At 39.7% G+C, this 27,196-nt stretch overlaps 2 protein-coding genes across 12 annotated transcripts in view; one reads left to right on the top strand and one right to left on the bottom strand.

Annotated features, from left to right (window-relative positions):
• Positions 1-4,014: 4,014 nt before the first annotated feature.
• Positions 4,015-15,210, top strand: usp1 (ubiquitin specific peptidase 1). The gene is made up of 9 exons (XM_073477002.1): positions 4,015-4,297; positions 4,807-5,032; positions 5,512-5,656; positions 8,099-8,200; positions 8,329-8,498; positions 9,357-10,081; positions 10,825-10,989; positions 11,304-11,505; positions 12,365-15,210. Exons 2-9 carry the CDS (start codon positions 4,863-4,865, stop codon positions 13,152-13,154), a joined length of 2,469 nt encoding a protein of 822 aa, XP_073333103.1. The 5' UTR covers positions 4,015-4,297; positions 4,807-4,862; the 3' UTR covers positions 13,155-15,210.
• A 127-nt stretch (positions 15,211-15,337) lies between these two features.
• dock7 (dedicator of cytokinesis 7) overlaps positions 15,338-27,196 on the bottom strand; it is a 50,549-nt gene continuing 38,690 nt past the window's right edge. For 7 of the 11 annotated variants that reach the window (XM_073476991.1, XM_073476995.1, XM_073476998.1 and 4 more), the window contains 16 exons: positions 25,676-25,772; positions 25,373-25,507; positions 25,106-25,258; positions 24,298-24,456; positions 24,012-24,112; positions 23,702-23,894; positions 23,451-23,594; positions 22,894-23,025; positions 21,856-21,870; positions 19,210-19,335; positions 18,989-19,078; positions 18,562-18,798; positions 18,315-18,458; positions 18,068-18,174; positions 17,542-17,709; positions 15,338-16,149 (listed from right to left, as the gene is read on the bottom strand). In XM_073476991.1, coding sequence (XP_073333092.1) covers positions 16,107-16,149; positions 17,542-17,709; positions 18,068-18,174; positions 18,315-18,458; positions 18,562-18,798; positions 18,989-19,078; positions 19,210-19,335; positions 21,856-21,870; positions 22,894-23,025; positions 23,451-23,594; positions 23,702-23,894; positions 24,012-24,112; positions 24,298-24,456; positions 25,106-25,258; positions 25,373-25,507; positions 25,676-25,772 — 2,044 coding nt within the window. In that variant the 3' untranslated portion in view covers positions 15,338-16,106. Of the gene's footprint in view, positions 16,150-17,541; positions 17,710-18,067; positions 18,175-18,314; positions 18,459-18,561; positions 18,799-18,988; positions 19,079-19,209; positions 19,345-21,855; positions 21,871-22,893; positions 23,026-23,450; positions 23,595-23,701; positions 23,895-24,011; positions 24,113-24,297; positions 24,457-25,105; positions 25,259-25,372; positions 25,508-25,675; positions 25,773-27,196 lie in introns of all 11 variants that reach the window. The other 4 variants (XM_073476992.1, XM_073476997.1, XM_073477001.1 and 1 more) reach the window with 2 other exon arrangements.

Below are 27,196 nucleotides of genomic sequence, written 5' to 3'. Positions count from 1 at the left end.
CATCATATTTCTTGTGCAGGTATGAAAGTGATGAAAATCTTTCCATCTAACAACTTTAATCAAATAATCCAAAAAATTAACTGATAATGCAAATCATTGTTAGTTGCAGCCTTAATGGACTACTGCACACGAGAGTGACTGATTGGAGGAATTAGAGTAAGTAAATGGTAAATAGTGTTGTCCAGCAAATATAGGCACAAAAGAAGGGAAACAAACGTTGCTTGCATGTGTGTACAGAGGAGTTTGTTGTTGGGAGGTAAACTGAAGTGGACCTCAGGACATGCTTCTCATTCTTGGAGTGCACCGTTGCCTGTCGCTCAACATGCCTTCATTTTCCCTTCAGTATTCCCCTCCTGGTGAGGTGGGTGGAGGCCGGAGGTGGGGGTATTTCATGTCATGGGCCAGGGCTTTGAGCTGCCACACCACCAAACTGTGCTGCCCCGGCCATGAGAGCTCCTTGCCTCCTGGGACAAAGCCTGCCTTGATAAAGGCCAATTCCATTGCTCGGTGCATGGAGAATGGTCCTCATTACTAGCACAGGTTAGAGGTTAAATTCTTGTGGGGTCGCCCAATAGATGGTAATATCACAGTAGGGGCAGTTGTTTTTCTTTTAAAGGATAAATTCACACAAAAATGAAAAATCAGTCATCATCTTATAAACCTCAATGCCGACTGGAAGTCAGATGAAGTTTTGTAGTCTGCAAAACATTTCTGGAGCTTCACAGCAAAACAGCGTTGCAGCATTCTCCTGAACAACTGAAGCAGATGGGGACTTATTTTAAAATGTACAAAAACAACCAAAAAATGTCTCCATACAGCTCATCCAGTGTAATCCAGGTCCCCAGAAGCCCTGATATCCCACAGTGATTTAAAACAACGTTATTTACACCCTCGACAGGCGTTCGAGCTGATCAGATATGCAAACCATTGTAGCTTAGCGGCTACAGTGGAAATTTGGCTTAAAACAAGTATGTAAACAACGTGTTTTCCAATCAATTTGGGATCTTCTGGAGACTTGGATTATGCCAGCCAAGCTGTATGGAAACATTTTCTGTTTTTTTCTGTCCACATCAGTTGTTGAAGAGAACGCTGCGACGCTGTTCTGCTGTGAAGCTCCAGAAATGTTTTGCGGACTACAAAACAGACTTTCAATCAGCATTGAGGGTGAGAAGATAGTGATAATGAATTTTCATTTTTGGTTGGACTTATCCTTTAATCAGTAGTTTCACACTCACTTTACTCCTTTACTCACTCCCATAAGTAAAGGAACAGATTTCCAGGGAGAATAAATGTCTACCATCATTTATTGCTCCAGTGACCTTCTTCAGTTTCTGACAATCCTGTTGCATCCTGTGTGTAATGTTATTCCCAATAAAAAAAAAAAACAAGGCTCTGTGTTGATTTCACTGTGTAGTATATAGCTTAGGACATGGGTTTCAGGATCCGATGGCAATAATTCTCCCCTTGAGAGAGTGATATTATCAGGAGGTGATGAGGGAAGAGAGACACAGTAATCCCTCTTCATAATGCATCTCCTGGTTAGGCTTTAGATGGCATGTGAGAGAACATAGCATCTCCCCACCAGCCCTCCTCATTAAATCTGGATAAATCACCTGCTGGTTATTACATCTATAATGAAATCTATTTCATCAGGCAGTGATTAAACATCATATGTGGGGTTTAAAGATAACATCAGCCCAATCTTAATGAGCTATGGCATTCTGGTAAATTCATTTGTTGAAGAAATGTACTGGTGGGGCAAATCCAGAACGGGAGATTGCAAAGATAACATATTCTGAGGATGGTGCTGGTGCATGCTGCAGCTCCATCACTACCACGGCTGGGAGGGCTACAGCCCCACAGGAAGTACAGTACCTCCAAACTACTCCCATCCACTACTGTATCAGCATCCTTACTGCAACAACACCTGACCACCAAGCCATAAAATAAATAGAGTGGATTCTGGAAGCTGGGGCTCAGTAGCTCATGTCCATCGATACATCTGTGCTGCTGACCAAGCAGCTACTCTGCAGCAGCAGCAGCGGCAGCAGCGGTTCGTCCCGCATACGTACCATTGCATTGAATGCCTATACTTGTTTACTGTGTGCAACGAAACGACACACCTGTCATTTCTTATTTTTGCGCTGCATTCAGATGCTGCGATCCTCTCCTCGATCGGTTAAAAACGTACGCCAGAAACAACAGTGTGCAGCCCTGTTAAAATCAACACACTACAACTGATACAAATGAGCCGAAACAGAGATTAAATAGGCTGCTCACGCGCAGAATTCGCTTTATCTATTCCAGCAGAAACGTGAGAAATCGTAAATAGTATCTTACCGTTAAACTGGTGGAAGGAGAGCCTCTGCTGACTGTCAGATGAGGAGATGCTCCAGTGGAAGTGAGAACGTTGCTGGACACTTCAGCCTCCATTTACATGAACAATGTCGCCCCCTGCCGGCTGCAGGTAGACACTGCACGTAACTTCCGCTTGACCCGCTAACGGCGAAGAGCCGTTTTTGTATCGTGTATTTATGGTTATGAACTGTCTTTTTAAAGTTTACTGACGAGCAAGCTCTCGAACACGAATCTCCTTAATATAAAATATTCACAAATCTATTTTTTTAGGTTTAGTTTCGCTAAAATGATGATTGTCAAGTCGAACTAAATACAACTATACAACCGTATGCCAACTTTCAAAATAAAAGCTGAGCAGCCCAGTGGAGGGACGAATGTGGTAACTGGTCCAAGTGTCAAGTTTATTTAATTTATAGCAAACAGGTTTTGCACCAAAGTGCTTCATAATGTAAACTACTCTAAACTAGTCAGGGGTGTTGGGATATGGGTTCATATATGCATGTGCATTTTATTGCATATGCAATAAAAGTCAAATTAAATGTGTCGCATTATTTTTGCGGACCAAAAATGCCTGTGTGTATATAACACAGGCATAAAGACATATCTGCATAGTATGGCAAGATATAAATAGAAGCATAAAAACACACGTAGTCCTATTTGCATAACAACTGTTAAAGAAATACAGCAAGATAAAACAACAACAACAATTTAAACCATCATTTAAAACCAAATGAATCTTATAAAATAAAAACTGATTAAATACAAAAGCCAGAGAGCAGCAACAGACTCAGCTGTCTTTAACTCTTGTTATACCAGAGGCCAGGAGCTGCTACAGAAAAAAACCCTGTCCCCGCCTTTTTTTTCTTTTTTCTTTTTATTAGAATGGGGCACAGCCAACATGCCACAGAGGGGCGAGGTAGTGGGTCATAGATAGTATGCAAAAAGAGCTTTTTAGTGTGCGGATGTCTCTTTTTTCCCAACTTTGCCAGGTATCTTGTGAGCCAGCACCCATGTGCGTGCCTTTTTTGGTATGTGTGCATAAATAATATCCCAATAAAAAACACGCACCATCCTTAATGAAGGTTATAATTGTACAATTGACTGGTTCCCAGATGTCTTAAATTGACATTGAAATTAGTTTACCTATGAAAGGGAATGAAAATTGTCTCTCTTGTCTGCTGTAAAGTGATTGGCCAGTTTTGGAAGTATTATTCATTTCCTTTATTTAAAGGGCAATACGTGAGAACTGGATACCTGTCAAATTCATACTCAAAAGAAATAGGAGGCAGCATGTTAGTAGTGTAACCGCTAATTGCTGCTATATGTAGTTGCTGTTAGTTAGTTAGTTAGCTCAGTTAGCTGTGCAGCTTGTGGTCCCGAACTGTAGCTAGGAGCACGGGGGAAGTGTTGGTGTTTAGATCACTAACACAGGTAAAAGTCCTGTTTCCAAAATATTAAGTAAAACAACCAAAAAGTTGTCAGCAAAACTGCAATTTACAGCTTTTACAAAGGTTTTTCACTTTTATTTTGAAATAAGAATCCAAACATCCACTGTCGGTGTTTACAAGAGACTACAAAAATGGCTTCTGAAACTGAGCGGAGGGGCCTAAACTGAATAGCTGACTTAATATAAGCCTGACATCTGGATTGTAAGTCTTTTTAGTTATATGATTTTACAAAAATCGACACACATGTACACGCCTTATGTATGCGTCTGAAACACGTTTAATATCAGTCGGGCGGTTATTCGGAGATTTTGGGCGGAAGTTTAGACGTCGTGCCGGTGTTTGTCCGGCGGTGAAGCAGCCAGTGGGTCTTCGAGCAGGAAAAAGCGCCAACTTCTGCCGCACCGTCCGAATCGTCAAATACTCTGTAAATGGCTCTCAGAGTGGATATTCAGTGAAATATATTAAACTTCGACTTGGAATGACTCATTCAGGTAAGAGTAAACACGCTTAAACACTGTTGTGGATTTTGTTAGTGCGTTTTCTGTGAGTGAACTGTTAGAAACGGCGTGCTGCCTGTTATCTCCTCCCACTTCTTCACCGCACCGTTTTGACCCAGTTTTGTCGCTGTGTTGTCTGCAAAGTGCTCAACACCAGTTTACTGCGCGCTGTTTGCTGACTCGTAGCTGCCTGCTGACGCTAAAACAAGATAACTGTCGCTAACGTAAACGGGTCTTCTTCAGAAGTCGAGGGGGACAATGAAAACAAGAGAAGCACCACTGGGTTAAGTTAGCTATAGCCAGCTAACATGTTACATAATACGTCGCTCAGTCGGTTACTGGGTTGGATTCAGTAAACCAGAGCTGTCTACATTAATTTAATATAGCCACTTTTGCTACACTTCCATAGCTACGCAGTATTCACTTGGTGCGTAGTTACTTTCGGTCTCGTTAAACTCTGATGGCGCCCACTGAAATTGAATACAGTTTCCATTTCTGTCCAGTGAGGTGCGCTGTTGCATCTCAGTAGAAAACGTCGCCCTCCGGCTACCAGAAAAAGATGCCAGGCCTGCAGGGTGAAAATGTTGTGGCGGCGCTTGGGAGCCCCATCAAGAAGAGTAAACTCTCTCTGAAGTTCCTCCAGAAGAAAGAAACCAAAAGGGCTTTGGATTTCTCTGAACCACAGGCGGATGAACCCAAAACTGTTGAACCAGTGGAGCCTGAGGCAAGGTGGGTCTGTGCTGTCAATGTGTGATTTATTTGAGGTCATACAAAGTTCAAAACACTGCCGTATTATCCTAACTTTACCTTGTCAAGGAATGTGGTGCCTGGCTGGCATGTTTTAGGAAGTTCTCAACCAGTAAACACAACTTCATTCATTCAGTCATTTATATGTAGATGGAAATACCTTATATTTAGATGTTTGGTTTGAAATCAATCTTTATTTTCCTTAGATGATTGTCTCCATGCCCCTGAAAGCAGAATATCAAAGAATCTTCTTATTATTCTTATTTATATGAAGATTTTTGACAACTCTCAATTCACTGGGGAAAGCTCAGGTTTTTTCAGCTTTTAAAGTTAATGATTCTGACCACACTGTAAACAAAAACTAGCCATCAGTCATGTTTGGTTTTGCAAGAATCAAACCTTACTTATGTTTTTTTGTTTTTATTTTATTTGAAACTCTGCTTTCCTCCTACACTGTTCAGCGGCTGTGATCAGGAGGTCCCTGGTCCTTCTCCATGTCCAGCCTCACCTGGCCTCCCCCTGTCATGTGAGAAGAGAGAGAACTTGGTGCCATTTGTGGGCCTCAACAACTTGGGCAACACCTGCTACTTGAACAGTGTCTTACAGGTGGGTCATCTCCATAGACAGGTTGGATATAGTGCTGCACGATTTGATGAAAATATGCGATTGCGATTATTGTGGACTATATTGCGATTTGCGATTGCGATTACGATATTATAAATGAATGGTGTCATGAGTCTACTTGCTTGAATATCAAGGACAACACAGAGAATTACAATAGATTGTATATTTCTCAACTCAAAACATACAAATATGACACAAAAAATACAAAACCTGAAGTTTACAGTACTGTATTTTTTCCCCAAATAACTTATGGAGTCAGTGATTTCCTTGTGTCTTTTCGAGGTATTTTCGTATGGTGCGATGTATCCGTAATTGTGCGTTGTTGTGGTCGTTTCAGGCGTTTTTCAGTTGTATCTTTTACGTTACTTTGTTGGGCTTTCATTTGAATGCATTCTTCGTATTTTTCTTTGTGGTGTTTCAAGTGTTGATATAGATTGGTCGTATTGCCGCGGGACGTAGTGAATTTAGCTTTGCATGTTTTACACAGCACATCTTGCTGTTCAGTGTCGTCGTACCTGAATCCAAAGTATCGCCATATATTAGAAGTTGCATTTTTTTTCGCCACCAACTGAGCTTGTCCCTCCTCGAGTTCCTCTTCGGCGTCCACGTCGGCTGCTCTGCTCTGCTGAAAGCCGGGTAGTCACGTGACTATACCTGCAGCTGCAGCTGCACAGTGTGGATGTGGTGTCACCGTGCTCCACACCGCACGGGAGATAGTCCCGTTCATTGTAATATTTGTACTGATATGACTCTATTTTCATGTAGGCTACATGTTGAATGTCTGTATTTTTCAAAATGTTAGATAAAGATTTTCATTAAAAAAGAGAGAGAGAGAGTCCTGTTCACAGGCACACACATGCACATTTGTTTACATTAAATCGCAAATCGCAGTCTTTTAAGCGATTACATAATTGCACAGCATGACATCGCGATTGCGATTGCGATTAGATTAATCGTGCAGCACTAGTTGGATACACATCTTTAATGGCTGTTTGGCTACAACATACATGTATGTGCAGTATGTATGGGAGATGCATGTATGGAAAGGATAATGCTTCACAAAGTATGTGTAGTTTTTTGACTAAACAACTCAGAAATAAACAGAAATGTAACCACAACAATATTTTTTGTTTGAAAAGGGTCTGTGTCCATCTCTGCTGATCTTTATTCATAGATTAAACATTATATATTTTTCCGATAAATTATGATCCACAGACCTTCTTCACGGATGTAACTTTATTTTCATTGCCATTACATACAGGCCCTTTCTTGCATGAAAAGTTATAAAGAAACTTGAGGGAAATAATTCTGTAGGAATCAAAATGACTCTCCCTTTCACTAAGAATATTGTTGAACATTCACTGTAGACAGAAACACTGTTTGGCCCAATGTACAGAACAGTGTCTTCTGTGGCTGATGTAGAACAGATAAAACCTATTGCTAAGAGGCTTCTCCACAGCATTCTGTGTCCTCCTGACTGTGCTCAGAAGTAAGAAGGACATCAAATATGTTTTAGGATATCTGCTCTTTTAGGCCACTGTTAAAACTATAAGGCAATCTCTTATCACTTGCAGGATGCTTTCTAGTGTCACGTTACTTCTCTAGTTATCTCATTGGGTGTTGCGTTGACATTGTACAGGGTATCTGCAGCCTTGAAGAGGCTTAAAAAAAAAAACTGAATTGATTTTCTTCAAAAAAGCCAAGGTGTAAAAAGTTTTAAATATAAATTACAAAGGTCGTAAATAATTATTCTGCCATAGCTAGTAACTTTACTAATAAAATGTTTTTGTAAGGTATTTCAGAAAATCTTGGCTGGAAATCCTGAGTACTGTCATTTCAGACTGTTGACTTTACTAACATTTATTTTTGGATTAGTTCATCATTAGTTCATATTTAGCCCATCCATTTTCTACTGATATGCAGAACCATTGTGTTTAATGATTAACGAATGATATTACTATGATTTATTGTTATATGTTACTGAGAAGTATTGACAAAAATGTGATGTAAATATCAGTTAATAAGAATAATTACTCAAGGCTTTAATACCCCGACTGCTTTCCTATTATATCTTGCATACTTTGGCTGGTGCGACTGTAAAGCAGATTTTTAATTGTATTTTGTGTATTAAAAAGTTTTTTAAAGTAAAGCTTGGTGAATCCTGTTGAAACCTGTTGAAATTGTTATCGCTCACTGTTAAAAATGAAGTGACTGTTTTTCTTTGTAAGGGAAAAAAAATGTTAATGACAACTTTTGCTCATGTACAAGCTCAAAATGTGTCACTTGTGTGTTTTCTAAGACTGAAAGAAGTGACATCCTGCCCAGAAAGCTTTATTTAGGAAGCTTTTTTGAGTTTTCTGTGCAGACAGATTCCTTCTGAAAAAGTCAGTGATAACTAATGTTGATATCTGTCCGCTACTGCAGGTGCTGTACTACTGCCCAGGGCTCAGAGAAGGCATAAAGAAACTGTACAACTTCTCTAAAAGAAAAGACAAATCAAAGGAAGACACTGATGAAAGCGAAGAGGTTGGTGCAGTTTTTTATTTTATAAAATGTACATTTCCTTTTTTAGGGCTACTGTACAGTATAGTGTATTCAAAGACCTTATTTCTTATTATTTTACTTGTATTTCATTTCTGCATCCACATTCTCAGCAGTCAGAAGTTATAGCTGAGGATTTACCACCTCAAATCGAGCTCCTCGGGAGCTTCAACAATCTGATAACATCAGTGGAGCAGCTGCAGTCTGACTTCCTGCTGAGCCCCGACAGCTTCAGTGAAGGAGAACTTGCTGCACCACCTCGTAAATTACTCCACACACTCAGGTAATGATGTGCTTTTTTTGAATGATAGGCTGTGTCCAAATTAATGAGGGATGTAGGGAAAAAAGTGTTACGTTTTCTGTTAAAGAGGTCATATTATGCTAATTTTCAGGTTCATACTTTTATTTGGGGGTCCTAGTAGAATAGGGTTACTTACTTTAATTTTCAAAAAACACATTTTTCTCATGGTGCATTGCTTCAGCACCCCTTTTCACACTGTGTCTTGAACGCTCTGTTTTAGCTCAGAGTGAGACATTTCACCTCTGTTAAATCTCTGATGAGAGTTGCACGTGCGCATTACTTAACGGGCAGGATGTAGCCAATCAGAGGCAGAGTAGGGTGGGTCATGCCGAGCAAGGTAGTGTGAGTGACACACATAAGTTACGGAAGTAATGCTGGACTCCAAACGAGGCGTTTCAGGCAGTGCAGGAGCGTGTTTTCTGTGGGAGAGAGTGGACTTTGGGCTTTTTCACTTTGCAGAACTTTTCATGCACAAAAATGCTACATAACACAATAAAGGAAAGGCAAAAATCCAAAAAGCATAATATGACCTCTTTAAAGAAAAATGATTATCTGTTTGTGTTAGTGCATGACGCACAATGCCACGAGTAGACATTTTCTGGAACCACCTTCTGTTTTTTATTTTTTATATAATTGTATTTAATTAACTTAATTAAATCTAGTCTATAAAAAAAGTAAAAACTAATAGCCAGTGCCCATTTTAAGATGTAAAACCCAAACCGACGTGTTAAAATTACATATTTCTTTTTGAGTGAGAGTTAAAAGCTGACATTTTTCAAAATTTTCAAGCTTATGCTTCATCATCATTAAATATTGAGGTTACTTCTATGTGTGTTGCAGGCAGCTGAACCCCATGTATGAAGGCTATCTTCAGCATGATGCCCAGGAGGTGCTGCAGTGCATCCTGGGATATATCCAAGAGGCTTGTGACACCATCAAGAAGGAGCAGAAGTTGAAGAGGGAGGACAACGATGTGACGGAAGTTAAAATGGAGAATGGAGTCCTTGTGGGTTCCAGCAGCTCTGTAGCAGAATCCAAAACTTCCAACGAGGAGGACGGCCAAGTAAGTGGCAAGAGGAAGAGTGACACTGAAGTGGGAAATGCCAAAAAGAAGCCAAAATCTGTGAAGTCCAAGAAATCTGATGCAGAGGGAGAAACAAGAAATACACCCCTCACTCGCTCCAAGCGGAGGTCCTCCAGTGATATCACAGTAGATAACACCCAAAACAAAGAGGGGGAGGCAGAGGATGAAGGGATGAAGAAACAACACAAGGAGGATGAAGGAGGGAGTGACGGTGAGGGGAAAGGTGAGAAGGCATCGAAAGAAGCAGACGGGAAAAGAAAGAAGAAGGCTAAACTGAGCTGGCTGAGGCCTTCTGGGAAACAACCGAGCATTTTCTCCAAGTTCCGCAGCGTGGGGAAGATCAGCTGCATGACTGTGAAGAACCAAAACAAACCGGAGGAGGAGAACGGGCTGACTGATGGTCAGAGTAAGAATGAGAAGACACATGTGGAGAAAGCACCACAAAACACGACTGAAGACAAGAAGGCAATGAAACCTCAAGGTAGGAGATTATAACAGGGTTCATACAAAGTCTGTAAAGTTTTGTTAATGCTTAATTTCTGTTTTTGGGGTTAGGAAGCTGCTTGAATTTGAAAAATGCGTAATTGTCAACATAATCTGGTGTTTCATCTACATAGTCATCGTAATTGTTTGTTGTACACTGGTGTTGAAATTAGCAAGAATTAAATAATCTTCAAAACATAGAATCAAAGTTAATATTAACAGCTGGTAAAATTAACAAGTGACTACATACATTGCTTGCTGCGGCTACAAAGTAATGCTGTATTTATTATAATAATCATTTATTATTAAGTAATTCTGTATTTATATGATGGTACAGGCTATGAGACTCTGGAAAAAATGTTGGTTTACATACCTTGAAAGTGTTCGAAAAGTGCTATTATAACACAAAGAGGAAAGTGACAAGGGATGTGCTTTAAAGGATAAAAAGCAAGATAACTTTTCTAACTACTTACCTGTGCGCTGAGTAGAGATTGAAGTTTCATTATCTATGGGTCTTCAAATTGCCTGTCAAATTTGTCTCTAAATGGGTTGTTTTATTTTAAAGGCAGCTTTCAAACTATTTGTAATAGAGTAAATAGAGTAGGACACTAAGTCTGGAAAGATGACAGAGTCCTGGTTGCTGAGTTTAACCTCTGCCTGGGGAAATCTGATGGCATCAGTATTTCATACGTGACATAAACTGACAGATCACTCAGCCCTGTCTCTCTGTGTTTCTGTTAGATTCACTGGGACTGGACCTGATGGAGCGCTTGTTCCAGGGCCAACTGGTTCTGAGGACTCGCTGTCTGGAGTGTGAGAGCTTCACAGAGAGGAGAGAAGACTTCCAGGACATCAGTGTCCCGGTGCTCGATGACCAACCCAGCAGCCCGGACGACCTCTCTGAGGGTGAGGACTTTTACTACTCTTTGCATCCAGTTCACAAAGAAGTCGTGGCAAACAATTGTGTAATGTAGATAATCATTTTGAATTATTGCACATGAAAATCTTACACAATACATTTTGAAAGTTTTTTTTTATTACAATAGCCGTGTTTCCATAAGCATTTTTATGCACATTTTGAAGAATATCACATTTAGCTGATTTAAATGACAGAAAAATATCATGTTGTGCATATGTACACCCTTACTTTTTCTTCCAGACCACAATGAAGATAAAAAAAATATTATTAATTCGATAACTTCTATCTTCTGTCTTCCCAGTCTCTCCTGATCCTAAACCAGAGCTGAAGACGCTGACATGGGCCATCGGCCAGTTTGCTTCAGTGGAGCGCATCGTCGGGGAGGATAAATATTTCTGTGAGACCTGTCATCATTACACAGAGGCTGAGAGAAGTCTGCTGTTTGATAAAACTCCTGAAGTGATCACCATCCACCTGAAACGCTTCTCTGCCAACAGTTTAGAGTGAGTTGATGAATTTGCTACACATTTACTGCGGAGTTCGTTGATCATTTCAGTCAGTTTTCTGTCCTGTCTGTCCAAAATACTGTAGATTCACTTCTGTCCTGCAGTACTCTTATGTAGATGACAGAGTACGGAAGTATTGGTCAGTTTATTTGAATGTAAAATCAGCTCAATGATTCTGTAGTTTATCTGCTTACCCCCACTGCTTGAAAGAATACAACAGACTCATCATTTTATTAATTTATGCAGAAAAAAGGATGTTTTTTTTACAACCTGAAATTGATTTTTTTTTTTTTACTAGGGCTGCACGGATATGGTGAAATAAACCACAAATAAATTATTTTGACAGATACAAAGATGATATGATTCCCAGTTAGTGGGAATTTTAATTTTCACTAAGAAAGATATTAGAAATGTGATGTGACATTTCTGTCTGTACCAAACAAATGTTTTTTTATTACATCTGGAGATTTGTAGGCCAGGGCATCTCTGCAGCACTACAGTTCTTTACTATAATGCTGTTTTGTCTGACATATTTTACCTTTATCAAAGAAATTGCAGCTTCTGTGATTTTAAGTTGCAGTTTGAAGTTGTCGTCTCCAAGATCTTTGTATGTGTTGCTGCAAGAAACAAGGTCCTTTTTTTGATGAAGACGAAAATTAATTAATGAAACACTGTTCAACATTTAATTTTGTCAACAAGAAAATCATTTTGTCATACTGTAAACTGTAGTGAAGTCTGATATTACACGGGAACAGAACAGTAGAAGTCTCATCTAATTTCTGAATTGTCCTCCTAAATGCAGTGACATGATTGTGAGGCACACTGCTAATAACTCATCTGTTTGTTTCTCTCATAGAATGGACCCGTATGCAGGTCTGTCTAAAGTGAACACCCCTCTGCAGACACCTTTGACCTTGTCTCTGGAGGAGTGGTGCACTCGGCCCTCATCTGTGAAGGGTCAACACTATCAGCTGTTCGCTGTGGTCATGCACAGCGGTGTCACCATCAGCAGCGGCCACTACACCGCCTACGTCCGCATGTCAGATCTGAAAGATACAAAGCTCTGGCTGCGGGACAGAAAAGACACAGAGGAGGAGCAGCGAGAGGAGAAGAAAAGTAAAGAGGGCACACGGGTGAAAGACGAAGCGCTGGACTACGATGACGGAGAGGTGTCATTCAGCCTGAATGCAAGGAGAGGTGCGAGTTTGATTAGTAGCAAAACAGGAGGCAAGAAGCTGTCAGAGGGTGGGGTTGGACTCTTGGGCGGCCAAAGGAGTTTGTCTAGTTATGACCTCGGAAACGGCAGCGGCACACATGCAGAGAAGTCGGCCAACAATGGATCAACAGAGGGATCCAAACGGAGAAAGACCATCAACAGCCTGGGCCACAATACTGAAGCGGGACTTAAAAAGGAGCCTGGAGTAGGAGAGGAGGCAGCGATGACTTCCTGTGGGGAGGTGGAGGCCACAGAGCAGCAGGCTCTGAACAGCCTCCTTGAATATGAGGGCAAATGGCTGCTGTTTGATGACTCAGAGGTGCGTTTATTTGAGGAGGATGATTTCCTGCGAGCCTGCTCTCCTGAGACGTGCTCCTCATCGACACCTTACCTGCTGTTCTACAGGAAGATGCCTGAACATGGACACTAACATGAACACGAGGCCCGCTGTTGACTCAGGGTTGTGCCGGTTAGGCGTTTTGGCAGCGGAGTGCTCAGAGAGAGGAAAGTTTTGTTTTGCAAGACAGCAACCAGTGCCAAAAATACTGTGGCTGCCATATATGATGAAGTGAAGATAGTTTTTAGCCCAGAAACCTGGTCCGGTCACACTGAGGGACCAAAGCTGTTTGAACCGTCTCATGGACTCATATGCCGGGGCAGACTAATAGGGATTTGTCTACGTGCCAGGGATGACTTGAGCCTTTATCTGTTTCATTTTTATGTAACTGTCGCCTCTGTAAACTGTGCACAGTGGCCTGTCTTTTTTTTTTTTTGACACTGGCTTTGATACTTTTTCTGTCATTGTCTATAACATGTCCTGTTTTTGATGTTTTCTCTGTTATAAATTTGTTTCGTTCCTTTTTACAAATTGGAAAAGCACTTTTGAACTAAAATGAGTGAAAATGCAAAATGTCTGTCCTCCTAGCTGATTATTTTTCTATAATCCAATGTGCATTTACAGGATGTGTCAGTGCTGTATATATTTGGATTAGATTCATCATCCAAAAGCCAAAATTAGAGCCAAATAAAAAACAAATCCTTTCCACCTGCTACGGTATGTAGAATATGCTTATGAGGTTAGAGAGAATATGCTGCATTTTCCTTTCTGCAATATTTTCTGTAGTTTTGAAGAAACGCATTTGCCCATCTCCCATATCTCAAATCTTTGCACTGGTTCCTTGTTCTCAAGTTTTAACATACAAACATTTTCTGTGGTTTTGTAGTTCTGAAGTCTGAAATTGATACAGTCGATGCAGGAGAAACCAACCCATTTGGACTGACTTGTCACATTTACAATAATGCCATATTTTTACATAAAACACATGAAAATGTTTGGCATTTAAATGTATACATTTAAGCTTGTCCTTACTTTTTGGTTTTGTTAATAGGTTATAGGTGTTCTCAGACCAGATATCAAACATTTACAAGAGTTATGATACTTAAATGTATATTTCTTAAATCAGGTTTTTATAAAACACGTTTTTCAAGGTTTTAAAACTGCACTGGTCTAAAAATTTGAATGTGAAAATCTGAATCTGTTTTTTTTAGTGTTTGCTCCTTAATTCCATGACAGGAGGATTTAAAACAGAGCAAATCCCTTCTCAGTGAAACCTACCTCCACTTTTCTGAAGAATCTGTTCGGTTCGTTAAGGTTGATAGTCACAAGCACAACCAATTTCAGTGGTATGATCTGACTGCTTGTCTTCTTCATAGCTACATAGTTCCAGTGTTGGCAGTTTGTAATAATTGTGTGATCTGTAGGAAAGAGCGTCGCAAAATGTAACGCTTTGACTTCAATTGAATCAACATCCTATTTTGCTTAGACTTTTTACAAATATCAGTCCAGGTATGGTCATTTTTCCAGACAACTGAAATAAATTTGATCTTAGCAACTACATTTAAAAAAAATAAAAATAATTAAACCCACCTTACCCACCAATATTATCTCTCTTCATGCTCTTTTGTTTTGAATTATGAATTTGAAATAATGAATTATTATGATTTGAGGTTAACTCAAGATTCTGCTCTCAGAACCTGTTCTATGCTTGTGAATGTGTCCCCGTCATCGCTCAGATAATTTCCTTTTGATCAAGAAGGTGCATGTTCAGAGGTTTTTTAGTTATCACAGCTTTGCAGGTGAAAAAAATGTTCATCAGGTATCGAATCTTTGTAGTTTAAAATATTCAGTAAGGGTGACACTGTTCATCTCAGGTTCTACAGCAGAGTGCTTAAGGTCCAATCATGGTTTCAGGGATTTGATCCAGTTATTCAGCAGTGCTTCTGAGTTATTGTCCATACATAATGGGTTATCTTCAGTTATTTCACTATAAATCATATACACCAGGGAAAGGTTTCCAAAGTGCTCACAGATCTGGTTTAATCTGAGAACAGCCCGAATAAGTGTGTCGTCTTCTTTAAACTGTACCTCATTCCAGCTGAAAATATATTGTTGGTAAGTTCTATAAGCAATAAAGTTTTTACCTTCACGTCCTCACTGCTGATCCTTTTCATACTCTTACTCACATCCTACTGATCTGTTGTCTCCAACATAACATTTATCCTAAATAAACACAAAATTAACAAGCAAAAAGATTACCAGCATACACAGTGAGCGAACATTAAAATATTTATTTAGTAAAATATTTAAAATAAACAAAACAAAACTACATAAAATTATACAAGGATGTTTAAAGTACCTAACTTTAAAACATTCTTAAAACTAAAAATGATAATAAAGCATCATGATAAATAATGGTACCATTTTTTGCATGTTTTCATTGTTTTCCTTCCCCCCCGTTTTGAATTACATAAACTTTCAAGTTGTAAAATGCATTGCTACACCGTAATAAAAAAAGTGCACACATGAAATTGAATACAGATTTTTGACACAGTACATAATTAAATAGACACCTTGACTTTTAAAATTGTACCTTTTCTGCTGGAAAACTGTTTTGGCACTATGAGTAGCTGATAAAGGGATCTCAGAGCATTCTTCATTTTCAGTGGCTTTTTTTTTTACATCCAGCAGATTCTGTGAAGACTAACATTATTAGCTTTTTTAATGGTTGCATAAGGAAGAAGACTTGTTCCCTTGTGTAACAAATGGCCAGCAAAGAAAAATCCTAAATGCCAAGGTATCTTTTAATCTTTAAGATCCACTTGTTCGTCCCTCTGATTGTGTAACAGTTTGTCTGTAAACAACTTAAGACACTGGAATGACGTACCAGGCTGCAACATGTTTAACCTTTCTTTTAGCACACCCTCCCAAACACTGACCAACTTCGAAGACACTCCTATTTACACTCAATAAATTAATATTGCAATTTCTGTTATGTGTGTGCAGGTGTGTGTTTGTGTGTGTGTGCCTGTGTTCTCTTCATCTTCAAATGTCGAGCTTGCGAAGACTCATCCTGCTGAAGGAATCTCTGGAAAACAGAAAAAACAAACAAGAATTGATTTCCACAGACTGAAAGATCATCTGATCTGTGCTATTATTGTCTCCACTTTTTTAAAAAAGAAATCTGGCTTGTGGGAATAGCAAGACTAAGGCTATGATGACTAAAGTGTCCAATAACTAAGTGTATTTTTTATCTAGATCTGTGAAACCAAAGTTTAAAATCCACACAAGCTTGATGACTGACGTGAACGACAATTGCAGGGTTCCCATTGTGATCCTCATAATAACTGTCAGGATTTATACATGACATGCTATGAAAGGTTTTACACACATCGACTAAATAATATTCATTCTTGATATTCTCAGGTTGTTGTTTTTTTTAAGTGTATGAACAATATTAGACTTGTCATCAATTAAATATACTGTATGTGCAGTAAAATCTCAAAGAATAATTGTATTATAAAGTCGTCAAAAGTAGCGATACCTGGATGCTTTAACAATACCACATGATTAAAACTGTACAATCTCCATTAATTATACATTCACAAAGACTACATACAGGAAACAGATCTACAACAAGATTTTCAGCAAAAGGCTACACAGATATGAACATTATTACAAATGTGTTTTTTTATGTACCCTGTTATGTGTGCCTAGGGTTTGTATTTTTTTTTTTTTTTTTTACATTTTTGTACCACAGCTGGTGTATTGACAGATATGGAGCTCTGAGGGGCAAGAGAATAATATTTTTGTTTGGTGATCCATTTTCTAAGTCGGATCTAAATTGCCAGGATAAATTATATTGCCAGTACCAGAACATTTTCTATTGTAAGGCTCAGTTTTCTAAACGTTTGTTTTTGTAATACTAATTTTGTCCATATCATCTATGATATAGATGTGCATATCTATTGTATGTGATTGCGTGTAATTGTATGTTCTGTGTTACTTATGGCTGCAGCATGGGCGAATGGCCCAGAACAAATTTCCCACATTGTAGGACAATAAAGTTAATCTTGAATCTTGAATCCACACTCAGTTTCCACACATGCAACACAAAACAATAATAAGTCATAAAGATTGTATCGAATGTTATGTCGAAGTCTGAAATTCTGTTATTGGCGAATATTCCCTGAACAGTTTGTCAGGCTTTTCTGGAATAAAACTCTAAAACCTTCCTCATATTGCACAAATTGAGTGACCAGTGAAAACCGGCCATAAGACAAACAGAAGACACAGAGACTCAAGAGCATCACAAAATGTAGTCTGAAAGTCCCAAACTACCTTGTCAAGCTGTCCGTTTGCTGCATGATTTTTACAGAAGCAAAAAAAAAAAGAATTTAACATCCAAAACATATCATCTACTCTCACACTTGCTCTCTCTTTACACACACACCAATAAAGTGGCCCTGTTCGGTCCTACCTGTGTGAGTTGACCTGCAGCACAGGTTTATAAAGCTGAGGGATCTTTCTGTTGATGAGGGGCTGCAGCGACTCCTTCAGCCGGTGATAATTCCTCTCCAGCTCCCTCTGGTACTCCTTCTGGTCCGGACCGATCAGGCTCTTGTTCTTACGTAGGGCATCTTCACACCTTTGGCAGAGAAGTCCATCAAATACTGGCATGAAGATTCTGTAGTACACTTCAGTCAGATGCCAAAAACACTTGCTACTGTAGATGGAGAATTTCTGCTTTACTTCAGGCTTATTGGGGCATTTGGTTGTGTTAATGTTGTTATCTATACATTCAATGTCAGCTAACTGGTGAAACAGCAGCTTTTTGACTCATCACATAACTTTGATAAACAAAATGTTCTTTTCCTGTAATTACAACATAATTTTCTCATTATTTCAAGATACAGATCATGTAACTGAGAGGTTTTTATCTCATAATCTTCACAAACAAATTTCCAACATGTTGTACCATGAAATGCAACACACATAGTCCGTACCTCTTTGTGAAGTCTTTAAAGCAGAGCCGTAGCTTATTGTGGTGTCTGTACAGCTTTGGGTCACTGGGGATCTCTGACAGAAACACCTGAGCCACCTCCAAGGGACCCTGAGGAGTGCAGATAATATGATCATCTATCTACAAATTCTCATAATAATGCTTTGGGATCTTTTATTCGTAAACGTACTCCAATGCACCAATGCACATGAAGAACTTTGTTGTATTTTTTTAATCAAATATATCTTCACCTGGTTGACAGTTGTGCCTACTGATCCCTGCAGGACCATCTGCAGCATCTTTGCATCAGCAGGGTCCTGGTGGGTGGCGAAGGCCAGCTCCTGAGTCTTCTTCTGCATGTCCTCTATTGCCACCTCGATGGGTGTGGATATGATCTGAGAAGTGACAGAGAGACAAGCAGTTTTAGTAGTCGGGACACACAGCAAAAGTCGGATAAAAGACCACTTAATCTGAACGTGTTGTAAACTCTTCACTCACCTCCTCTTTGTGGATGATGTTGATGCGTGTCTTGATGTAAGGGAAAGCATGGGAGGTGGTGAGGATGGTCTTGCGTTTGAACTGTTCGTGCAGGTCCCCGTGGGCTCGCCCATCCAGAGTGAACGGGGTGCAGTAGACGAAACGTCTCAAGTTGTAGTTCTTGTCAAAGTACGTGATGCGGTCCTTCATCTCGTATGTGTCGAAGTACGGCTCCACGTATGTGATCTGGATGAAGGCCTGCAGAAATAAATCAGATCATCATATTCTTTATTGGTTAGGTTTTTAGATTGTTTTCCTTCTGTTAAAAATGGATGCTAAAGATGGACTAAAAGCTTAAATAAAAGCTCCCCAGACATTTTTCATAAACTGCTCCACTTCCTTCTACTTATTCAAAGATGTAAGAATATACATTTTGTACAACACCGACCTTATTGGGGTCCAACTTGCACTTGTCCACTGGGTTGGAGTCTTTAATGACTTCTACCTGGTCCTCTCCAAATCGCTCGCCATAGAAACCCTGGGAGGAAATGAAATGAGAGAGCCTCATTAGTTCAAAGCAAAATACCGAAAGCACACATAGCAAAGAGAGGATCACTTTAGTAATCAGGTTATTATAGCAAAATCTAGAGCCTACATGGCGGTATTTACCTCTAGCCTGTGAGAGATTTCTGCCAGCTTCGTGATGGCCGGCTCTTTGTACACAAACTCCTGCTCGTCTAAGTCGCCAAATTTTGAACCGTAAAATCCGACTCTGAAGTACGTACCAAACATCCTCTTTCCATCCTACGAGCAGAGGAATATAATGTTAGTGCTGAGGAAGAAAAGGACCTCAATTCATTTAACGCATTCATTTTTAACTAGACTTTAAAAAAGCAGTCAAACTAAAACACTTTTTGAAATTGTTCATTGTTCAAACCAGACACCAGACGCATATTCACTGCAAACCCTAAAAAAGTCACAATGGCTTTTTTTTTGCTTTATACATAAATGGGAAATCCACCGAACAATGGCAGACTTCAGCTCCAGTTGTGACTGTGCAGCTCACAGGGGTGAAGGAGGGGAGAAAAGGTTGTAGTTCATTCAGAGAGATGACCACTAAAAAGGCAACAGCGAGTTTCATTATCTGCATGACAATCTAATAATATAGCTAATATATATACAACATATTTTAAGTAATATCAGTTTAAATGGCCAATAAAATGTGTGCCTAATGTCCAGTGTTATTCCAGTCTATACAAGTGTACAAGGGGTTTGACATGAAATGTCTGTAGAAGCCAGTGTGAGATAGAAAGCAGCCAAGAGATCATCAACCTCGGGATTAACATCCACACATTTAGTCAATGGTAACCACAGTCCCAAATATTTGCATCAATGGTACAAGTTCCAGTTTTTATGTGCTTGTTGTACAGCTTGAATGCAGTACACAGAGGACAGGCAGGTGCAGTGTTTCACCTCCCGTTAACAGGCAGAGGACAAAAGATCAACAAGAAACAACAACCTCTTTTAAAATGCTCAGCCAGCAGAATATTCACACATCATTAACAAGTATAATAGATACATGTATTATTCGATAAATTGAAAATGATCAACTTTAACTCTGACCTTATCGTTTTGCACAGCCTTTATGCATATACTTTCTATTTTTGTGTTCTGAGGAAAACAGTCTTAGCTCAGAGATCAAAGCAGCAGAGAAGGTGAACAGAGAAAGACAAAAAATTAAACCCAGAGAAAAGAGTCTCTGATGTACAGTCGTAGTGACTATTTTTGTTCTGCAAACTGAACCTGAACCCAACCATCCCGTAATATCTTAGGAAGTATTAACATTCAGTGACTGGAGAAGGCCATCACATTTTGTTCTGCAGAGACCACCCTGAAAGCCACTTCACATTAAAGTGCATACTTAAAGTGAGACTTAAAGCAGGTCTGATACAAGTGTAAGTGAGAGAACACTTGTATGTGTGTGTGTATAACATGAGAGAGGGAGAAGCTGTGGATAAGTTTTGAGGTTGGCATATGGCCACTAGTAAAAGGTAATTACATATTGGTATATGCAAGTTTGAGGCAAAAAAAAGAAAGAAAATGTATTCCTGCTGCAACTGCAGATTCAAAAAGAAATGTAAGTATATAATAAGAGGCCCTGAAAACTAAGGAACTTACCACAAGACACAATTAAGTAAAGTGGGAAGGAAGGGTCGGCAACCAGGGAAATCAAAAAGGAGAAAACAGAACAAATTTTAATGAGGATTGGGTTCCTCCAGAGAATTTCAAAAACAACACAAACTAACACACAACAGCAAAAATATCTCCAATGATTTTGACAAAGAACATAAACTCATTGTGGAGGATCGAGACCATGCAAAGGTAGACAGTTAACAAAGAAAAAAGAAAGACTAGTGAGAAAACAAAGATCCACCACCTCCAGAAGCACAACATGCACTCTCAGTGCATTTCCAGAAGGAACACAGAGTGCTCCGTCATGCAACAAACCATGAGAACTCAGAGGTTAATACTGTTAACAGGATGGATGAAAAAAAATATCAGGGGTCGATTTAGTTTTAACTATTAAAAGAAAGGGCAAGAATACGAACCAATCGAAATCAAAATGGGTAAATCAAGTAATCCTGAGATTACTTTGAGTTGAACCCTCTTGGAAAAAAAACTGACTGCCTCAGGAATTTGGTTCTAGCTTCGCCCCAGTGCAAGTCTGCAACACCTTGTGTTTTAAAAGGCTCATTTGATGGTGCGTGGAAAGAAATGACCAATGGCTAGAGCAGGGAAGCTAACAGATACCCCTCGAGTGAAAACAGTGCACTGAAATCGAGCCCTGTGGTTGAAGATGAGATGAAGATGAAGATGAAGTGGGACAGCAGATGGTCAACAAGTGTGTTCTGACTGACACACCAGCAGACAGACAGAAGATGAGAACAAGGAGAGTGCGGATTGTGCAGGTGATGCATTCACTGAGACTTTTGTCATTAGTGTCACACACTCTGGCTCCCATGCACAGCCTGCCAACACTGTCACGTTATAAAAACAAGCTCCTCTTGCACATTAAGAGGAGGGAGGAGAGAGGAAAATGGTGAAGGTGTTGCTGCTTATACAGCAAGTGTCCCCAGCGGGGGCAGACAGTGGACATTGTCTGCAGATGTTAATGGATTGGATGTATAAAACAAAGCAAAGAGAGCACCTGAATGCCCACGGCGAGCAAATAAAAAGATGAGAGTAAATAAAAATAACGACACAAAAAGATAAAAAACATGAGCAGGGCCAAGCAGGAACCGTTTAACCACCTACCTCCCAGCCAGTACTCTGTGTGACAAAGAGAATACAGGACAAGTGAACGACAACACACACACACCTCACACACAGTGTGGCATATGCACACACTGTGATGTTACAGTAAGGAGAATGGACTCCTTGAAACTAACCCAGGTTACTACCTTTCGAGCTGGAGAGCAGAGCAACTGACCTCTGACATAAAAAAAAAACTTTCAAACACGAATCAAACACAAAAAAGTTTTGGCTTTGTCAGAGCAGCTGCTCTGCACACCAGACGACTGTAACCTTGCCCACACTGTAACTTGACATCATCATTATGAGTCACACAACTGGCAAAAAAAACACAACTGGAGTCTCTTCCTACATCTCATGCATTCTCTGTTTCATACGTCACATATATAATAAAGCATGCAAGGTATCTGACAAAGTATACATAAATAAATTGACTGGAATTAAAATGCCAAATTATAAAACCATGCAAAGCTGTGTCTGTGTGAAGGCTAGGCAACATGACTACAGTTGTGTTCGTTGTTGTTACTGTTACTTGTGTCAAGACTGTCACTGTCAAGACTGAAGAATGCTATTTTTTCTGCGGCACTCTAAGTGAAAAACTTTGGTCCTTGTCATGCAACCTTGGTTTAGTCCCATTTTTCTTTTAAAAAATCCTGCTGGAAGAAACCTCTATGCTGTCCAATAAATGTGACAGACGTTATTTATGTGACAAAAGTGCACCCGTGCAAAACATACATGTGACTGTGTCAGTGAGGCTCTGAGGTGTTTATATTGACAGGTGAACATGCTATTCTCGATACATATTACTGAATTTATAAAGGAACCAAGGAAAATAAATCATATATAACCTGGTGTAACCCAGAGGTGTTCTTTTCATAACAAGAGAACTGGAAAATGTGAAAAAGATCAAATCTGGGTCACACTGAAGAAAGAAAGAATACTTTTCTCTTTTGGTTCATGTATAAATCTAGTGTCAGTTTCACACCTCAAGCTACTGGAGCCTTGTGTGGAAGAGGAGATCTACACCATGTGTGTGTTTACCTGATGCACAATTTTGCCAAAGGCTTCCTGTAGTTTACCATGTATGGTGGCTAGCTTCTTTGCATCCCTGTTGGCTTCATGAATAGGGATCAGTACCTTGTACACTTCATTTACCGCCTCATACATGCCCGCCTAGAAGGGAGATGGAGACAAATGTTAATATGGTGAAATCAGTCATCCAAAAACACCAACACTGTAGCCTCAAGTTTTTAGACTTTCAGAGACTTTAAGTTAAATCAGGATCACTGGAAAAGTTACACAGACATCTGACTATATTCTTTGAATTGTTATTACTATTTGTTTACAAATCGTCTACAGTAATAAAAGATTTGGGATGACTACAGTAATGTGTTTATAAAATCATGTTACTACTGAGCGTAACTCTACCCTAATGTACTCCTATTCTGCCTTACATTGTGTCTCTAAATTATATTAAAAAGACAGATAGTAAAATGCCTTCATTGGTTTGATAACAGAAAGAAGAAGCCACTTGCTCCAAAATTAACTTGTCAACATCTATTTACCTAATCACCCATCTATTCTCCTCCACCTCTTACCATGGAAAAAGAGGCAGCAGCCTGCTCCAGGAGTCCCACAAGTCCGATCTCTGTGAAGTATTTCCCTGAGCAAATGCCTTCCTCATCTGGTGACACGACATCATCAGAGACTGCAGATTCCTCCAGCACGTTGGAGGAAATATTCTGTGTACATACACAAATACAAGAAAAACAATACAAGAGCACACATCAGCAGACATTTCTATTGCCAAAAAGACAAACACATTACAAGTATCCAGTGCCATCCTTACCTGGAAGGTGACGCAGCCTACAGGCAGATACTTGCGGTCCTCCAACATGCTCAGATACTCGGCGACCAGAGCAGCGCTGTGCACTAGACACTGAGCAGCCTCGGCGTGGTTGTTCCTCTCTGAGTGTTTTCCAGCCATGTTCTGAAGCCACGTCAGCCGCAGGTCTGGTGATGTCTGGTAACCCTTTGCAATCCTGGAGATGGGCACAAAAGCACAGGCACATCACACACAGGAAAGCACACAAACAACGATAATAATGATCACAGTGCAGAAACAAATTTGTAGGCAATCGAAAGGGTGTATTCTGTACCTGTACATGAGATCTATCAGCATCTCAGGGTCTTCTTGGTGCTCCTTCATCTTGACTGTGTCAGACAGGATCATGTGAAGGTTAAACACAAGGTCCTGGACCTGGAAAATAAAGAATGGAGACCTTGAGGTGCTGCTTCCCCAATATTTAAAGACATCAGGGTGTAGAGAAATAGATGAGTAAAAATCAGTCAATTAAGTAAATAAAATCAATCATAAATAATAAGTTGTCAGTCAGTCTCACGCTGTGATGATGGAACTAAACAATTTATTAGATAAATCAGTACCTGGTCGGGAAACGTGGTCTCCCTCAGCTCCAGGTCCTCCTCTGCATAGGTGAGGATGGTCTTTAGAGAGCGACGCAGAAACTCCTCGTTAAAATTCTGAGACGTTCCCACCAGCGAAGACAGAGACATGGTCACTTGCATTTTCACTCTTGCAAAGTTCTGGAAGTGCGACAGCAAAGAGAAGAAAAGGTTTGAGCAAACATTATTTGTCAAGGCTACTAGCTCCTGCTTGACAGACATGAACAGCGAAGGAGGCACTCGAAGAGCAGACGTCCCTTCTAGCATGCAAGTAATTTTAAAAAAGGTCTCTGTGCGAGTCTGCCTGTACGATAACAAAGGAAATGATGCATTCAGCGGTAATTGAGCCTAAATTGGATGGGTAATTGCAGTGTTTTGTACTAAATTGGGTGATGTAAAAAGAAAGAAAAACAGGAATAGATAAATACAACAATACAGCCGAGAGTTGGCCATTCAGCAGTAATTTAGTTCCTCATAATAACTGATTACATTTTAATAGCAGTGCTTTTTAAAGTACTCAGTACATTTTGAACAATCTGTTCTCTGAATAAGACGGCTTTCAAAGCACATGGCTTCACAAGGTCTCTTAATATATGAGGTTCAATTTGCGGTCAGTTCTGGAGGTATGTGTGGTAAGGCAGCAACTGTACATTTAACTGTCACCACTAATACATAGCAGAGAACATTTATAGCCCATCATCTCAGATTCATGAACAAATGATGTTATCGAACTAATCACAGAACAATTTTGGGTTGTAAACTTTTATTTTTTTCTTCTGATTGCACTCACATTGCCGATCTCAAAGTTTTGCCTCATGAGGAGGTAGAGGGAGGCGCTGGCGTGGGCCCTGATGGTGCTTATGCTGCTGCTACAGCTCCTCAACAATCGCAAACACAGGTCAGCACACTGCTCTGTTTCCTCCTCGAAAAGCAGTTCAGGGAACTACACAGGCAGAGAGAAATACACTGAAATTAACACAATACAAGTATGAAGTCCTGGAAGAAATAGAAAGCATGCCCTGAACTGAAGCCCTTTAATAAATGCCAGTGGTCTAACCTTAGACACCAGAGCCCTCTGTGTGGCAAAACAATGCTGGAGGTAGAGGGCGCTCTGGTTGCAGGCCATGCTGTGGAGCAACACCTTCAGCACCCCACCGAGGATACTCTCCTTCGACTCTGTCACTGATACCGTCTGGAGAAGGGGGGAAACATATGTAGTTGTTATAGGAGTATGTCTGGTTTCTGTGTGGTTAGGTGCTGGACTTAATAACTTAAAAAATGATTTCAGTATTTTTGAGTATACCCATGCATGTTTGCATTTTGTATGCATAAATGTTGAAAGTACTGTTAACTTGCATACCTGTACAATGATCTCCAGAGTATCAAGAATAATTACGTTGGCCTCCGTCGCGAGGTTACCATCAATAAGTGCTTCATGTTCCAGCTCTGCTCTGGTCCTACAATTAAGAAATCAGAGAACCATGTCATAAGATCATCATCTTTCACAAATTGCATTGTTTATGATGTACCCTTGAATGGTACATGAGTTTCCAGTCACCACATTTAAGCATTTGTCCATAATCATGAACAAATATAAATTTTTACATAGAAGAAAAATGTATGTGCTGAGTAAAACCTCAGCCAGCTGTCTTGTTTTCATAAACTTTGAAGAAATATGAGATCTTCATACAACAGCAGCACAAATTTTAGAAAACTATCTATCCATATTTGAATTATGTTTATTTTGTGATACAAGGTGTCTATTAACCTGCATGGCAGACCTCAACTATTCAAATGATCTACAGAAACAATGCTGATCCACATATTAAGTGTAAATCTAAGTTATCTATTCCTGACATACAGGTGAAACACTGTGGCTAAATGTTTTATATCTACATGTCCTAAAATGTTTTATATCTACATGTCCTAAGTTTGAACACATGAAACTATCACAGGATTGACTTTCAGTCATAATGCATCTACCTTCTCATATTTTTTAAAAGAACAAACAAATAATCTATGACAAACAAAAGCTATTAGCTACATCGCTTTTTCCTGCAGCAGCAACCAGGGAGACACACGAGTCAAAACCCCAAACCAAGAAGCACACTGGTTAAGAAGCAAAACAGGCCCACTGCAACCACTACCAACCCTGAGACAGACATCGTTACCAGGACAAAGGGACTGACGGGATGGGGGATTCAAGGGTCAGAACCAGGATCGGGGGATCTCTGTTGGTGCATTCATGAGCATGTATGAGCTTAGGAAGTCAAAATGGAGACAAAATTAATCATAAAGTGGGTGCATCTGAGGCTTGAATAATGAACTCAAAACAAATTTAATTAGCAAATCATGACTTGTTCAAAGCCAAGTTAATCAGAAGGAAAATTAATACAAACAAATGCATTCATTTTTGTGTCCACTTCAGCTGTCTAACTGCTCAAATGCATGTGAATGCACCATAAATGAGGAACTAAAGCAGCAGGGAATTCAAAGGAGCACACAGCAAATGTGGACCATACAATACCTGACAGATCTGTGACTCCTACATACACACACAGCAACGTGAGAAAACAAATGGAAATTAACAAAAAACAAAGGCTTGAGCTAATTTTACAAAAGAACAGAGAGAAAAATTTCATTTCAAACAAAAAAAACAACAACATAACACTGTATCTTGTCGCCATTTGACAAAAAAGTACAGCTCAAGTGGCACAAGATACAAACTGTAGCTTTTTGAATGCAACACAGATATCTGTAGTCAAACGTGCATTTTAACACTTGGCTCATGTTTCAAATAAGTCTGATTCTGTTCCTGTAAATCCAGCCAAACTTATGGACAATATTAGTAAGAACATTGAATGGGCTTTGGCAGAGTTTG

The sequence above is a fragment of the Pagrus major genome, chromosome 11 (genome assembly GCF_040436345.1).
Source record: "Pagrus major chromosome 11, Pma_NU_1.0".
NCBI classification, from domain to species: Eukaryota; Metazoa; Chordata; class Actinopteri; order Spariformes; family Sparidae; genus Pagrus; species Pagrus major.
This window is presented reverse-complemented; position numbering and strand designations above follow the sequence as displayed.